At 39.0% G+C, this 16748-nt stretch overlaps 1 protein-coding gene across 16 annotated transcripts in view; it reads left to right on the forward strand.

Annotated features, from left to right (window-relative positions):
• ANKS1B (ankyrin repeat and sterile alpha motif domain containing 1B) overlaps positions 1-16748 on the forward strand; it is a 999563-nt gene that overhangs the window by 225436 nt on the left and 757379 nt on the right. For all 16 annotated transcript variants that reach the window (XM_084796582.1, XM_084796560.1, XM_084796578.1 and 13 more), the window contains one exon: positions 15569-15712. In XM_084796582.1, coding sequence (XP_084652708.1) covers positions 15569-15712 — 144 coding nt within the window. The remainder of the gene's footprint in view (positions 1-15568; positions 15713-16748) is intronic.

Here is a 16748-nt window from a genome sequence, read left to right on the forward strand (position 1 = left end):
GCTTGCAAGCCAGAAGAGGGCACCAGATTTTATTATAGATGGTTCTGAGCCACCATGTGGTTGCTGGGAATTGAACTCAGGACCTTTGGAAGGACAGGCAGTGCTCTTACCCGCTGAGCCATCTCTCCAGCCCAGGAACTGAATCTTGAAACTGCTTTATTCAGAGAGCATGGGATCATGGAAGAAAGTGGATAGACATCTCAAACGCCTGTCTTCTGTCTTGCCTTTAGCCTGCACGTTATATAGGGAGGGGAAAATGGTGTCCGTCATGTCCTAGCTAGGTGGTGAGCCTTGTCTCTGACTCCTGCTGCTGGTGCCTCTCTTCTCACTGTCTCCACTCTCAGTAGCAGGCAGACAGTCCACACAACAGCACCACTGACTCTTCCATTATCCAAGGGTTTACGTAGTATCTAGATTAAGTGTTAACACAAACAAACCTTGAGCTGTGTGTGTGTGTGTGTGTGTGTGTGTGTGTGTGTGTGTGTGTGTGTAGGTTCCTTCCTACAGAATGAGGTACAAGCCTACTTTTCATAATATAGCTACTTGTTCCTGTTTTTGATCAATGAATATTTAAGAAATTTAAGTGAATTTGTTTGAAGTAGAAGGTATAAATAACATAAATTAAAATAAGCTTAAGTGGTGGTGAAATTATGTTCACAGTAAGTCCAGGTTAATGTAATACTTTTGTTGCTGTTAAAAAAGAAGTTTTCACTTACTGCTTTCTGTTTTTTTTTTCTTCTTCTCTTCCTTTTAAATGGAAAATACATTCCTCTCTCATACAGTACACCACACCTAGTTTCCTCTCCCTCCACTCCTTCCATCTCCCCTAGATCCCTTCCCACTTCATTTGTCTTCTGAAAATAGGCCTCTGAGAGACAACGACCGAGCAGGACAAAACAAGATCCAGGGAGTCACGGCAGAAGCCCTCACATTGAGGCTGGACAAGGCACCCTATAGGAGGAAGAGAGTCCCAAGCGCAGGCAGAGGAGTCAGAGACACACCCACTCCCAATCTTACCATATATTAGTTTGTGAGAGGTGACTAATTTTTCTAGAAATTGGGAACTTGGCAAAAGCATGACTATGAAAGGAAATGACTAATTTCAAGTGACAAATGTGGAGCTTCCGTAAGAAGAAAGTGAATATTAACGTAATAAAAAAGATTTGTTCAGAATCGAAGGAAGTGGTGTGACCTAGCCAGCAGAAAGCAAGCAATGAGGGGAGCTGTGCACAGGTATAAATAATATGTCTTATTTGACCAAAATTATTCATGTAAGACTTTCATGGAGTGATAATGGCATGGAACCACTACTTATGTAAATTACCAGAAAATTGAAAAAGTAAAAACTTACATTATCAAAGTGCACTGAAAAACAGGGCTGTGAACAATAGTTGAAAGGAAAATAGACAGAACCAACAGATGCTACTGCTTTCTGCATAGATATAAAATCCTAAAAGATTGTAGGAGGGGAAAAAGAGATGGAGGTGCATAGTCTTAGTAAGTTGTAAATACAGAGAGTAGGGTTTTAGGCAGGCTCACCCATCTACAGTATTCAGACAGAATAACATACAGAAGGGACACACACACACACACACACACACACACACACACACACGGTTGGAAACCGCCTAAAACTGTCTTTAAATTACAACAGAATATTAACCTCCACAGACATAAAGTGAAAATTCATGAAGACAGGAAAAAAAAAACCTCATTGGAAAGAGGAACACCAGTGGATGCTATCATAAAAGTTGCCGGAGTTCAGAAGTGTCCAAAATGGTCATTACCACCAGCCCACTGGTGAGTTCTGGCTGGTCCACTCAGGAAACTTAAGTCTTAGGGATGAGTTAAGCTAACTCTAATGTAAAGGTGAAATTAATCTTTTCAAAATTAATGACTTATTGTGTAAATTAAAATATAATTATGTCCTTTTCCATCTCTTTTCTTTCACAGATTATGAAAATTACTTACTTGATCAGCATAGAATCTGAATATATATATATATATATATATATATATATATATATATATATATATATATATATATAATTACAGTCTACTCTCTTTTCAGTCATGGTACATAGTCTTGTCTTTTAACCCAGTATGACAATGGATAGAGAAACTTCAGGCTTAAGATGTTTCAGTGGTAAAAAAAAGTCTTTGTAGAAAATAGAAGTCTAGGGCTTTTCCCAACTTATTGTATGGTGTTGTTGTTACTGTGATAATAAAGAACCCCCAACCACCACATGAAGTATTCTGTATCAGTAGCACTCAGAAACATAGTACCAAAAATATTTAATATAATGATACTAATATTAATAATAAATCAAGCCACACAATACTTTACAGATTATGTACCACAAGTATATTTCAGAAAGATGGTTTGGTACCATAACTGTGATCCAAACTCCAGTCCTCTTATAAGCTAAGTGCTGGTTAGTTGGTTTAAAAACAAGCGAACAAATCTTGCAGGGAGTTGGGGAGATTTCTCAGTGGCTAAACCATTCATGGAGCAAAAGCTAGGCAAAGTGGCGCCTGGGTGTAACCTCACAGTTCCTGTAGTGAGATGGGAGGCATAGACAAAACACTCCCTTGAAACTTGAAGGCAGTAGTGAACAGCAACAAGATTTTCTCACCTAAAACACGGAAGAGGCAAGGGCAGACTCGAACATGTATATGCTATGCACTCATAACCACACATATCACACATACACAAACACATCATATCCACCTACAAATAAAAAACTAAAAATAAAAAAAATTCAGAGCTCTTAATTGGGAAACAATGTTTTGAACTATTGAAGAGGGAACAATTTCAACCCATATAGGAAATTAAAATGAACCGCATTTGGGCTTTAAGTATGCACAACATGGCGGCCATTTCAGTCAAAGATCACCTTGCAAGAGCAAAGCTCTGAGACCATCAAAAGAGAGTATATGAGAATATCTGCAGCTGTGAATAAACCAAGGAGTTCTTTGATATTACCCAAAGAACACTGGAATATCTGTGTAAAATATAGTAGGTATTTATTCATATGAATCAACAATGAAAAGTCAAACAAACAATAAATACTTGTGCATGTCTTAACACTATTTCACAAATGCAGGTACGTGAATGGTCTCCAAGCAGAGGAGACATTTAACATTCCATTAACCCCCAAAATCACTACTTAAAAGTTCCACGTGATGCTTGCACACACCCATGAAGCTGGCTGTAAGGATAAAATTCATTATTGGCAAGGATGTGGAGCTAGTAGAATTCTCATACACAGCTGGTAGGAATATAATATACATTTTAGAAAACGTTTTGAAAGTTTCATGGAAAGTTTAAGATATATTTATCATGTGGCTTTGTATCTTGGATATTTTACCCAAGAGAAGCAAACACACACATATATTATGTGATTGTTCATGGCAATTTATTTCATAGTGGCCCCAAGCTGGCAACAATATAAATGCCTGATAGATGACTATGTAAACAAAATTTGCCATATTAATTTGCTGAAATGCTATAATGTATCCCAAAGCAATTAAGGTGACAACTAAGGAGTGGATTGGAGATGTAGCTAGTGATTTACCAGCCTACATGAGGTTCTTGGGCTTAATTCCTCCCAACCACAAAATGATGATGATGATGATGGTGGTTAATAAACAGAAAAGAATTTCCTACTGATATATAAAAATTTAGGGGTGAGTCTAAAAATGTAGGTTGAAGGAAAGAAATTCACATAGAATGTGTCCCTTATGAATCTGTTTTTGTGAGGTTTGAAAAAAGACAAACCTGCTAGAGTAGCAGAGAAAAGATTTCTGGAGCTATAGGTAGGTGGAGGCGTGCTACCGTTGGGTTGTGGAGACCATACAAAAGTAGATGTTTAAAACCGAGAACATGTTTATAACTCCAAATAAGGACTTAGTTAAATTGATTTTAGGAATAAAATAAATCTTTAGCAAAAGAATAATTGACTCATATGACATGGCCTATCATGAAGGGTAATTTTGCCTCCAAAAATTACATATTTTTCCTTCTGTACTGTCTTAGTAAAAACTGTACTTAAGCTTCACTTAAGCTTCTAAAATAACTCTAACAACTTTGAAGTTAACTTTTGCATGTTGTTTCTAAATCCAATTTTCCCTTCTATGTTTGAAATAAACATTAGTTACCAAGCCAAAGTCAGACACAATAATAAAGTTTTAAGAGGTAATAGCAACACACAAATACATTGTCTTCAAGTTAAATAGCAACGCAAGTATGTTTCTGAAGTTTCCCAAGTACCTTGCAAAGGATTTCAACTATGTAAATGGCAAGTAGGGGTTAAATATGTTGGAAATGAGCATTTTAAAGGAAAGAGAAGAGCTCTTCCTTATTTATCGTTATATTGTTTCTGCAGATGATGTAATTGTTAATTAATGTGAAAGACGGTTGACACTAGAAAATCCTCTAGTTTGAGTAATCACAAAATTCAGCAATATCTGTTGACTCTTGGTTGTTAGGATGTAGACCAGTGAACTCCTTAGCATGAGGGTTTTCTTCTTCTGTTTTTGTTTCTTGAAGATTTAGTTGTGGTTAAGGAGGCATGGCTAACTTCAGATGAATCTGGGAGCAATGATGCTTTCCAGAAGACTTAATTACTGCAGCTTTTGTGGATACCGGGTCTGCACACTATAAGTCACGTTGAAATGTAGTGTAGGCAAATGTCACTAGCGTGGGCATGTGTACTAATGGTCATGTTAAAAGGTGGTGATTCAGTAATTTTCAGAAAATGATATAAGCATATACTCAGTGTTGTGATTGTGAAAATTTTACATTTGATGTGGTAACATTCTTACTCTGTGACACATGGCCTGTTTCTCAGGACTGTATTGAAGATAAATATTGTACTTGCTGTCCGTCAGTATAGCTTTCCTTTTAGTCCCTTAGTGCCCGCTCTGAAAACAACAACATAAAATATGATGACAAACCATGTTGTTACATAACTGCTGGACCTGCTTGAATTGACAAACAGTGACAATTCTGTGTGAGATCACCTGCGTGATAAGATTATGCAACTTTAGAGAGAAGATGCACACTCAGGTAATTTTAGTTAGCATGATAAGTGTGCATGAATTTGAAGCACTAATGAGCAAAGGCCATGGAAAGAAATAAAATTCTGCTGTTGATGAAAATCTCCTGTCACCCAACCAATTGTCCAATTAAAAAATATTTTTAATAAAACATTTGCTCATATATGACCTGTCAAAAATAAAGTATAAATTTTTCCTTCTGTTCTAAGCCTTTGCTGAAAACCAAGCCAAGCTGCACAAATCTCTCTAAAATGTCATCAGAATGTTAAAGATCTTTCTCTTTACAAAAGAGAAATTTTGATGGAGGAGGAGAAGGGTTAACTGTCATTTAATGCTCATTCCTCTAGGATTTCTGATGAAATCTGAATAGATCACAGGTTGACATGAAAGTGTTTTTTAGTAAAACCAAATAGATGCCAAGCTCGCATTTGGATTTCTAATGATTGGAAACCCACTTTTACAATGTGGTCAAAATAAAGCAGGTCCTCAGGTCATGGGCCTTAGAATTGTGATCGAGCTTTGTTTATAAGATGAACTTGTAAACTGTGTAATATTTTGGACATTAGTTTATTCACCTTTTAAATAGGGAGAAATCTTGCCCTACTTTATTGGGCTATCCTATATCTGAAAGCATGTTATAAATTGCCAATACATATAAGTGCCAATATATATATATATTAGTACCAATATATATAATTTGGTAAGTGTATTTTATATTCACATAATTTATATAACGCACAGGCACACTGTGAAGGGAAGTCTTGTCTCCAGTGCTATTTTATTACCACGATCCTGTTTTTCTCTAATTGAATTTAAACCTGTCTCCCCACAATATTTATGTGTTATGGCTCCTTTTCCCTTTGCCCAGCAGTACAGAGTTGTCCTAACCTTTCTCCCATATAATTACCTCGTAGTAACCAATAAAGAGAACAAGCTCAGAGTACATAAAGACCTCTTTTCTGTAGAGTTTACATCTTTTTCCTTCTAGAACTTTAAAAATATGCAGGTGTTCAGTAAAAAAAAAGTTTCAAAGGCATTTGAAAGAAAGAAATCCTTCTGAGTTTAAATGTGTTCATGTGTTTTCCCTATGCATATGTGTATGATTATAATTAGTTTGGTAAAAGACTTTCCAAGATACCTTTTATACAATGCGGCTGGTTCTGTCCCCTAAATGGGAGGAGATTCACGGCTGGTTCTGTCCCCTAAATGGGAGGAGATTCACGGCTGGCACTGTCAACTTACCTGACCCCTTGAGGCGGGCAAGGCTGTGGAACCCAGAGGAAAACCTTGTACATTTTCTAAACCAGCACAGTCAGCAACCGCCTTCTAGATATTCATGTTTGTGTCCACAGATGAGTGTAGCCCTCACCCCTCTCACCAAAGAGGTGTCATTTGCAGCGGGTGGAGATTGTTACTCAAGCTGCAACTGATAAGGCATAGAGATCATTTAGCATGGGGTGCCCCTCCCCCCATTTAGTGCATTGACAGTCCCCACGGCATGGCTCGGGGCTCATCTCAACAGGGGAGTGTGGAACACTATGAGAACCTTAGGACTAGGCATTTGCTGCTCTATAGTCGCTTCTTAAAAAAAAAAAAAAAAAGGACTGACAGTGGGGATGGGAAGGGAGGTGTGAATCGGGAATAATTGGGAGGAAGTGAAAAGGATCAAAATGTTAAATCAAATCCTCAAAGTATTAGTTATATATGTATTTTCTTTCAAAATGCAGTTTTACACACCGCAGATTTCTGTTCTGACTTTAGAGGGCAGTGCTCAACCATTGATGTTTCTGCATTTCTGTTACAGCCACTTGTAATGGTTAATATAAAAAAAAACAAAAAACAAAAAACGGAAGTATCAGTCATGGTATCTGTGATACAATTATGTACAGCCCTTAATACAATTTATATGTAGTAAAATTAAAATAAAAGTCCATTCAGCCACTACTTTACTTAATAAATGCTTAACTAAGTTTATATAAAAATGAGAAAGGCTGTGCTTTCTTTCAAATAAATTAAGAACAGGGAGGTTAGCCACACTTGTATATGTGTGTAAATACTGGAGATCCTGTGTGCACTTGCAACTCTTTCATGATTATGATTTTAAAATGATCAGGGATGGCTATTTTATGTGCCAGTCAGGGAAGTAATTCTATCCTGATATAGCCCTATAAAGATGGAAATTATTGTACCTACTTTGGCAAGTGAGGAAAGTGAGGATTAATGGGATTAAGCCTTTGCTCGCAGCCACTTAGCTTTGAAGGCACAGAGCTGGGAATTAATGTCTACTTGTTCGGCTTCAAAGAAGCCAGTGCGTTCTGGCACTGAGCCGTTCCTTACGTCACGATGTATGTGAAATGCCGTAAAACACGTGCTCACATAGGAAACTGTAGACGTGCAGAACAGAGTGACATGCTTCCTGTTTGTGAGAAATCTGCAAATGTTTACATGAAGGACAAAAACCTGAACTGTGTTTGGATCGATAGAGTTATAAGGAAATACTAGCTAAAGTAAGACTTAATAAGTATTGAAACGTTACCACGGGCCAAGCACCTCTGTATCCAACACCTCGTTGGGCTGGCAGGAACAAGAGCTGTTGAGTGTTATTTTTCATGGTATGAATAAGTCAAGCAAGTGGTCAGATACTCTGAAAATTATACGCTTTGAACTTGAATCCAGGACTGTCTAATTATAGAAGCTTTATCTTTAACCCCCACTATGTGATGAATGGAGAAGTAAGGTGGGGGGCATGGATAAAAGTATGGAATATGATCAGGCAAAGCTAAACAATCCCACTTGACTACAGTCTGCACTGAATAGAATGAAATAAGTGAGAAAAGCTAAAGGAGGGGATCAGTGGTATAGGTTTGTAATCCCAGCTATTTATGACGGGAGTTCAAGGCCAGCCTGGGCACTTATTGAGACTCTAAAGTTGGATGGTTAAAGAGGCTGGGAGAATCCGGGGGTAATTTGGGGTGAGGAAAACATCATCAAAATATACTGTATAGAAACATAAAAAAGAAGCAAAAAGAGAAAACCCATCCCCAAATTTTTTAGAAATGGCAATCTACTAAGAAATGGCAAATAGTAAATGGAATAAACAATACTGAAAGGGATAGGTTCATGGAAGAACACTTGCTTAGCATTTGCTTAGCAAGCAAGAACTCTAAATTTAATTCCAGTTTGAGTAAAAAAAAAAAATCTAAAGAGTAATTTGACCACCTTTAAGATAAATGAAATAATTTGCATTATTCATTGCTCAGTGGGAAATAGTTGGAGACTATGAACAGGGATGAGGTATAAACAGACATTTTTCAAAGAAAAAATATGTATGTAAGAAGTTAACTACATAATTGAATATATTAACTGCTGGACCATTAACAAAAACAAAAAAAAAAGCATTTTAGTAAAATGTTGATTTATGAACATTGACAGATTTTAGCTGGGTGTGTAACACTATATAGTGCCATGTGGGGTCCCTATTGATGGCCAAACCAACAAACTAAATTGGTGGCAGAGATGCCTTTGAAATTTTTAATTCTTTTGCGCGTGCGTGCGCGCGCATGTGTATGTATGTGTACCAAGGATCTAATGTATGAGTTATTAGATTAAATTTATTTTTCCTTTTCTTAAAAATAGTTTTTTTCATACAGTATATTCTGATTACAGTTTCACCTCCGCCTACTTCTCCCATTTCCTCTACACTTGTCCTCTGAGGCATCAAGATCCACATCCCTCTGTCTCCTGATTGAAAACCAATAAGCATCTAAAGATTAATAATAGGATCAAATAAGATAAATCAAATCCAAACAACCAAATAAGAAACATAGCCAAAGGGAAAAAAATCACAAGAAATGCGTATAGGCACAGAGATAGATACACGTTTGCACACTCAGGAATGAAAACCCAACCTGAGATCCATAATATGTATGCAAAGGACCTGTAAGATAGAAAAAAAAAGTCCTATTAATTATGATACAGAGAATTCTCCAAGATGCCGTCGAGCTCATTTGTGTTGGTCAACTACTGTTGTGCATGGGGTCTAGCTTTCAGACTGATTTGTTTCCCCAGTGAGATTCCCTTGAAGAAAACTTACTCATTTGCAAGTGTCTACCAATCGGTTTAGGTATAGGGGTATGTGTGTACTTTTCTTAGCTCTAAGACACTGTCTGGTGCAGACCCATGCATACTCTATGAGTGCTGACAGAGTCTTTGAGAAATCATGTATGTGACAACCCTGTTGTGTCTAGAAGGCCTTGATTTGTTTGTGTCTCCAGCCCTACTGCCTCTTAAACTCTTTCTGCCATCTCTTCCACAGAGCGCCCTGAGCTTTGAGGGGAGGGATTTGATGAAGAAGTAGGGGCTGAGTGTTCCGGCATCTCTCACTTTCTGCACGTTGTCTGGCTGTGGCTCTCTGTATTTGTTCATCTCTACTGCAAGAAGACACTTTTCTGACGATGGTTGAGCAAGGCATGGGTCTATGATTATAACAGGATGTTGCTAGGAGTCATTTCATTGCTATGTCCCTTAACAAAACATAACAGTAGTATTTAGTTTTCCCTTGGGTCCCGGGCCCATTTATTCTTAAGTTGTTGCCCACACAAGCAGCATTGAGTATAAGTTCTACCTTATGGAGCAGGCTTTAACTCAAGTCAGGTATTCGCTGGTCATTCCCACAAGCTTTGTGCCACTGTTGTGCTGGTGTGTCTTACAGACAGGTCACTCTTGTAGATCGGAGGGTTTGTGTTGACAATCTTTCTTTGGTAGAATGCACAGTACCTTCAAGTCCCACAAATACTATTTCCTTAGTGCTAAGGGCTTTAGGTAGGTACCGGTTCAGTTCCCCCGTGTCCAGTGAGCTGTGTCGATGTTGTATTGAGTTAATAGAGCTTTATCATCAGGTTGGGGAGAGCCACCAATAGCCTTGGCGATAGCCTGGGTTGTTGGGTGGTTCCCATGGGACTCCCTTGGGGCAACAACCCATTTGGATGTAACCCACTCCCAGTGCTGGAAACTTCATTTAGTAACCAGAGATTTTCAGTTGGGGGGCTCTATCTCCTCTGCTATTTGGCAAATTAATATAGAGCACTTCTATATATGTATGCATTGTAGGAAGCTTCTACTGTATCAGATTTCCATATACCCACTCAAATGGCTCTTAGTTTTACTGTCCCTTCCTGTATTCTCTTCCTCGCCGTCTTTTTTTCCTGCCCCTCCATGTTTGATTCTCGCGTTCCAGGGTCATCTCTCCCTCCCCCGTTCACTCATTACCGTCTGTTCTCTTTCCCCTTCCTAGAGTGATCCACCCCTCCCCACAGTCCCTTACTGTCTGCCTAAGCTCTGTGGTCATATGGATTGAAGTTTGCTTATCAGTGACTTAACAGCTAACATCCATGTGTGAGCCAATACATACCATGTTTGTCTTTCTAGGTCTGAATTAACTCTGGATGTTTTTTTTCTATTTCCATCCATCAGCTTAATGTTTTATACTTCACAGGATAGAGGGTCCTCAGAGTAAAAGACTGCTGTGATGGACACTTCTTACTGCTTATTTAACAAATGTGTATTTAAGAAACTATGGGTTGATTGATGTGTACTCAATTGTAGAAAATTTCATTGGCTGTTACAGGTGGCAAAATGTTCCGAGGGATGCCACCATGTAATGAAAACATTAAACTATGCATATTTTGTTTAAGGTATAGTACCACAGCTTATTTATGCACTTTATTGCTATTTATATGGTCATGTGCAAGATGAGAGACCTTGTAATCTTGAAGCTAAAGGAGTTCTTCAGTCTGGGTTTAAACTTGTTTTCTGCCACTGGCCAGTTTTGTGACCTTGGGTTTTACTTGAGTTCTCTGTGCCTTAGCTTCCTTGTTTATAAAGCAAGGGGGGAAAGGTTGTTTTGTGAATAAAAATAATTAACACAAAATGGTCCCATAATGTTACAAACCACAAGGTAAGTATAACGCGGGACAATGACTAATTAATTAAGAGACTTTTAAGTTGTACTACTTTCTAGTGGTTGGAAATAGATAAAGGAAAAGGTAAAATGTGGGCATAGGAAAAAAATCAATTTCATTTATAATGGGAAGAAAAGAACATCTTCAGCTTTATAAAACAAATACCTTTACTAACCCTAATAACTGTGATCCGTCAGTATTTCACTCAACACTGCATTCTGAAGACCTTTACAAAATTGATTTTTTTTCTAATTTAAGAAATACTTCAACAATATTTTCATGGATTCTGTGAGAATTTCACACAATGTATTTTGTTAATACTTCTCTGCCCCTACGTCTTCCCAGATACACTCTCTTCCCTACACTCCCAACCTCTTGAAAAACAAAACAAATAGAAAAAAAAAACCAATTGGCTCCGATTTGTGCTACCCATATGCTCTTGTATATGGGCATCCACAGGACTGTGGCCACCCTACCAGGCACGGCACACTCAGAGGAAGTGACGTCCCCAGCAGCTGTTAGGTGCCAGTAGCTCTTAAGCCAAGGGCAGGTCTTAGTGCCCACCTTCCTGCTCCTTGCTTAGATTTGTCTGACGTGGGCTTGTAACTGCCCCACTGTGTCAAGCAAGTGATTTCCTTGTTACTCTTTCACTGCCCACGATCCCCCTGACCCTTGGGAGGATGCTCTACGTCATAGGAATATCATTTAGACCCGAGCTCCCTTGCGGTCTTTTATTCTCTTCATCCTGGTAAGTTGTTGGTCCCTGTTTATCTCTACCTACTGCAAACAGAAGCTTTTCTAATGAGATCGGAGAGAGGCACTGTAGGTAAAAAATTATAAGCCCTCCGGAGTTAGTTAAACACTGTGTCCATTTAGAAGAATGGTACGCTCTCCCCTCTGACCTGCGGCCTGTCCAGCTGCAGGTCTGGCCACAGATTCTTATTCCTGATAACAGTGCCGAGTGTCAGTTCCATCTTGTGGATGAGGCCTTAAAGACATTCTGAAAGTGCTTGCTTACTTCCATTGCCTTCATGCCAGGACTGCACCAGGGAGCATATCTTGTCAGGGTTAGCTCACAGGGTCCACAGCTGGGTAAAACTGATGCTTACTTTTCTTCTTTAAGCACTTACAGCACCTTCTAGCACTATAAAGGCGAGGCGCTAGGATTTAAGCATCCGGTATTCCCTTCTGTACTCTGCCCTTCCACCCCACAGCCCATTGACTCCTCTGTGTTCCATCACTCATCTTTCCCCCTTTATGCCGTTCTGTTCTCTCTCCCTTCTCTTAATAGTTCCCCCAGGGCCCTTAACTGACCTTTATGGATGATTTCAAATGAAAAACAAGTATCCAAAGGTTCTAAGTTAGTATCTATCTATGAGAGAAAACATGCACGGTCATTTTTCTGGGTCTGGGTCTTATTTCACTCAGAATGAATATGTATGCCCAGTTCCATCCATTTACTTGAATATATGATAATTTCATCTTCTGCATCTAAATAATATTCCATTACGTAAACATACCACAGTTATATTAGTCATCCATCCATCAATAGACATCTAGGGTGTTTCTGTTTCCTGACTATTGTGAATAAAGCGGCAGTGAACGTGGGTAAACAAACATGTCTCTAGAAGGATTAATTACAGTCCTTTGGGTATATGCCCAGGAGTACAGCAGCCAGATCTCGAGGTAGATCTGTGTCTAGCTTTTTGATGAGCTTCCTCACTGATTTATACAATGGCTGCATCATTTTGCACTCACTCCCACTAACAGTGACTAAGTGTTCCCCTCTCTCTACACCCGTGACAGCATTTGTTGTTATTTTTTTTTTAAATTTTGTACATATGTATTTTTAAAATACAGTCCTCTGAGCATTCAGCAGGGCCTCTGGTAATAGACTTTTTCTTTAATTCCTAAAATGTTTCTTGCATCATTTCCCTGATCTTTTCATCTATATTTTCTTTCTAATGGATGCAGAACTCTCCTCGTTAAAGTTTTGGACCTTTAAAAAAATCCCCCAGTTTTCCTAAGGTCTAATTTCTTTTTATATTCCATCTGTTGTGAAATTTCCTCAGATTTATTTTTCTAGTTCTTCCACTACCGTGCCTGTGTTTACTTCTGTATTATGTGCATGGTGTTTCTTTATGTATGGACCTGTGTAATTTTTGATATTCTTCTATTCTCGTTTCATATATCTTCTATTCACCTGAGGAAAAATGTAATTTTGAAAGTTTGGGTTTTTTTTTTTTAGAGGTTTTCTAAAAATATAGTCCAACCCTTATTTATATATAGCTGAACCACTAAGAAATGTTTTATTAGTGCACTAGTTGAGGGGTCGGCTTCATAGTATTGACTCTACCATTTCCTAGACAGTCCTTTTAAGGGAGGTTGTTAGTCTCCTTTGTTGTTACTAATTACTCAGCAGTCCAGCTAGATGAGAAAAGGGGTTTATGCTGGCTCATTTTTGGTAGTGTAAGGCTGAGATGCCATATCTGGGAGTGGCCTTACTGCCTGGAGGGTCCCGAGGCAGAACAAAGCATACGGCAAGAGTCAGGCAGTATGCAGGCAGCTCCTTTCAGCTCTGTTTCTCTCCTTAAGAATCCACTAGTGGTTTAAAGTTTACCACCTGTATTGTCCTTGAATGGTGCCTTAGTTTGAGCAGGACCCCTGGGCCCAAATCTGCCTACCATAATGTTCTACTTGTAGGTTTCTAGGACTCTCTGGATCCTTCTACTTTGCCATTCTCCCATGCTTCTCTCATCCAGAGTCTCAATGGGTTGTTCTCCCCTCTGTCCCAGTTTCCTGGTAAGTGAAGGCTTTCATGGGACATGCCCCTTGGGCTAATATGCAGATATAAGTGAGTATATACCATTTGAGTCTTTCTGCTTCTGGCTTAACTCACTCATTATGATCCACAATTGAGTGGAGAGTGGGATATGACTTTCTCACGTACTCTGGTGCCTCACATTTGACCATGTCTCCTGGAGGGGGAGATCTGGTGGCACTCAGAGGAAGGACAGCAGGTTACCGAGAAGAGACTTGATACCCTATGAGCATATACAGGGGGAGGTAATCCCCCTCAGGAACAGTCATAGGGGAGGGGAATAAGGGGAAAATGGGAGGGAGGGAAGAATGGGAGGATACAAGGGATGGGATAACCATTGAGATGTAACAAGAATAAATTAATAAAGGAGAAAATAAAATAAAAAAAAAAAAAGAATCCACTAGTGTTCTCTCACCATAATGCTCCGCCATAGTGACCCCAACAAGACACCTCGTCAAGTCCCTACCTCCAGACTCCGTGTCTGGATAAAGTTTCAACCTTCTCAATACTTTACTCACAGTGTGCATTGAGCTCCAACATGAGTTTTAACCAACGACAAAATTAGCGTCTGCAGAGAATTTTCATCCTCTACCTAGGAAATGAAGCCTAATTATCGTAGATTCTGCGGCACTTGTGGAAGCAGTGGGTCAGCTCAGAGTCTTCATTTGCTATGTGCCAACAGGTGTTAACTCAGCTCTCTTGGTGAGGAGACAGGCACGAGGGCATAGCCCTTCTGGCACCGAATTTATGCCCTGTTTTAGTACTGTTTACTCAGAGCGTCATGAGTAGTCAGTCTCTCCAGCGTTCATTCATGCAGCTGCTTTTCCTTCCAGTTGTCAGTCTGTTAATAGCTCCTCCTCCTCCTCCTCCTCCTCCTCCTCCTTCTCTCTCTCTCTCTCTCTCTCTCTCTCTCTCTCTCTCTCTGGTTTTTCGAGACAGGGACTCTCTGTGTAGTCTTGGCTGTCCTGGGCTCTCTTTGTAGTCCAGGCTGGCCTCGAACTCACAGCGATCCACCTTCCTCTGCCTCCCGAGTGCTGGGATTAAAGGCGTGCGCCACATCACAGCCCGGCTAGCTCCCCGTCTCTTAGAAGTCCCCTGTCGTTGTCCACACGTGTCCTCGGTACCTTCTCATCCGCTTCTGTTTCTCTTGTTGCCTTTGTCTCGTTGCTTATGAATTTGTATAAACCTGGTACAGTCACTTCAGTGGGACTTGGGAGGTAGTAAGAGTAAGTTTGTATGCAATCTACTTGTAAAATTGTAAAAGTATTATTTATCCTTGTTGTGCATATGATAAAGACTTCATGGGGTCTACTTTTGGTGGTCTTCATAAAGCCTTTCTTAAGGTAATTCCTATTTTATTCAAGTATTTCATAGTAGCCTCGTTGCTACATTTTCCTTAATTCTATGGGTAAACTTAAATTCTTGACAAGCCATAAGACTTTTCTCATTTATTGCTGTTCACATATTTTCTCGGCTCATTATTATGCCTTGTTCCCGATTACAGACTTCATTCATTTACGTCGTCTTTTTCACCCACTTTCTTCGCTTTCAACCTAAATTGAATTAAGCATATGTTTGGCCTGGCAAGATGACACAGCCAGATCACCAAGGCTTGCTGAGTCAGCCAACTTGCTAAGAAGCACAAGCCAGTCAGTTATGTGATTTGATTGATGTTGTGATTGTATAAATGACATTTATATATTATATAATATAAATTTGATTTCAGAGAACTTCATCTACAATAAATTTGTCACCAGGAGAAGTGGAAGAAGAGGAGGAGGATCCAAACCCTTGTGGGCCCACAGGACTTTGGGAAGCACTAACTCCTTGCAACGGATGTAGGAACCTTGGCTTTCCCATGCTTGCACAGGTAAAGGTTTGCTTTTACTAAGGTAAAACAAAGCTGCGGGACAGTCACATATTTGTTTGATTCAGTCCCCTCTGTAAGTTCTTCTCTTCGGCTTCCTGTGTGACTCAGTGAAGCATGTAGTGAATTTATGTAATTTTTATGTTTTTAAATTTATGTTTCCTATTTATAAATTTTTAATGTTCACGATCCACATACATGTCATTTTAAAAAGAACAATATTTTTTTTTACAGGTAGTAAGATGTGATCTAAAGCTATAGTTAAAGGAAGGTATATTAAGGTCCTTTTAAAACACTGGTAGTGGTACATACATTTTTAGCACAATGAAAGCATTATGGAATAATATGAATATATCCTATGTCCCACTGGGAATTAATTTTAAATGAGAACAGAGCACTAAAATACCGCTTGTACATTTGTAAACATTTCATTATTAGGTTAGCTTTGTTGTATTATGGGCCCCGGTTTTCAGAAATTAATAGAGTTAGGAAATTTTAAGCTGCAATAAAATATTTCTACATATGAAAAGATAAATTTCATAGAGATGAGGATTATGTTTAAAAAAACTTAACTATGTTGAAGATCTGTAGAAAAGTAATCTGGGGCAGATGAAAGTCACTTTGTCTAGAAGTGTGTATCAGTCCAGTTTGTCTGGCTTTGCACTTGTGTCTCGAACCCATCACTTTTCTTATGGTCACGCCACAGACGCTGTGGTCACAGCCTTCCAAATTCCCATTAGAAGCTTTCTGGAAAGCTAAGGTAGGGTATTCCACTTGATACATAGCACTTAAAAATTTCTTCCTAGGACTTTTAAAATATCTCCTCCGATATTCATATAATTTGTTATTAGGAAATAGTGGACTAAGTAAAAGCTCTGTGAAGACGGAAGATGAGTGTATTGATGTTCAGTGTCTGCGGACCACATCAGCGAAGCTCTTATAGTCAGAATAGTGGGTGAACCAGTGGGCATATCTTCATTTAACGTCTTCATACACAGCATAACAGTTTATAAGAGTAGGGGAAAGGAAAAAGCAAAAG

The sequence above is a fragment of the Acomys minous genome (assembly GCF_964271855.1).
Source record: "Acomys minous genome assembly, chromosome: 9".
Classification (NCBI taxonomy): Eukaryota; Metazoa; Chordata; class Mammalia; order Rodentia; family Muridae; genus Acomys; species Acomys minous.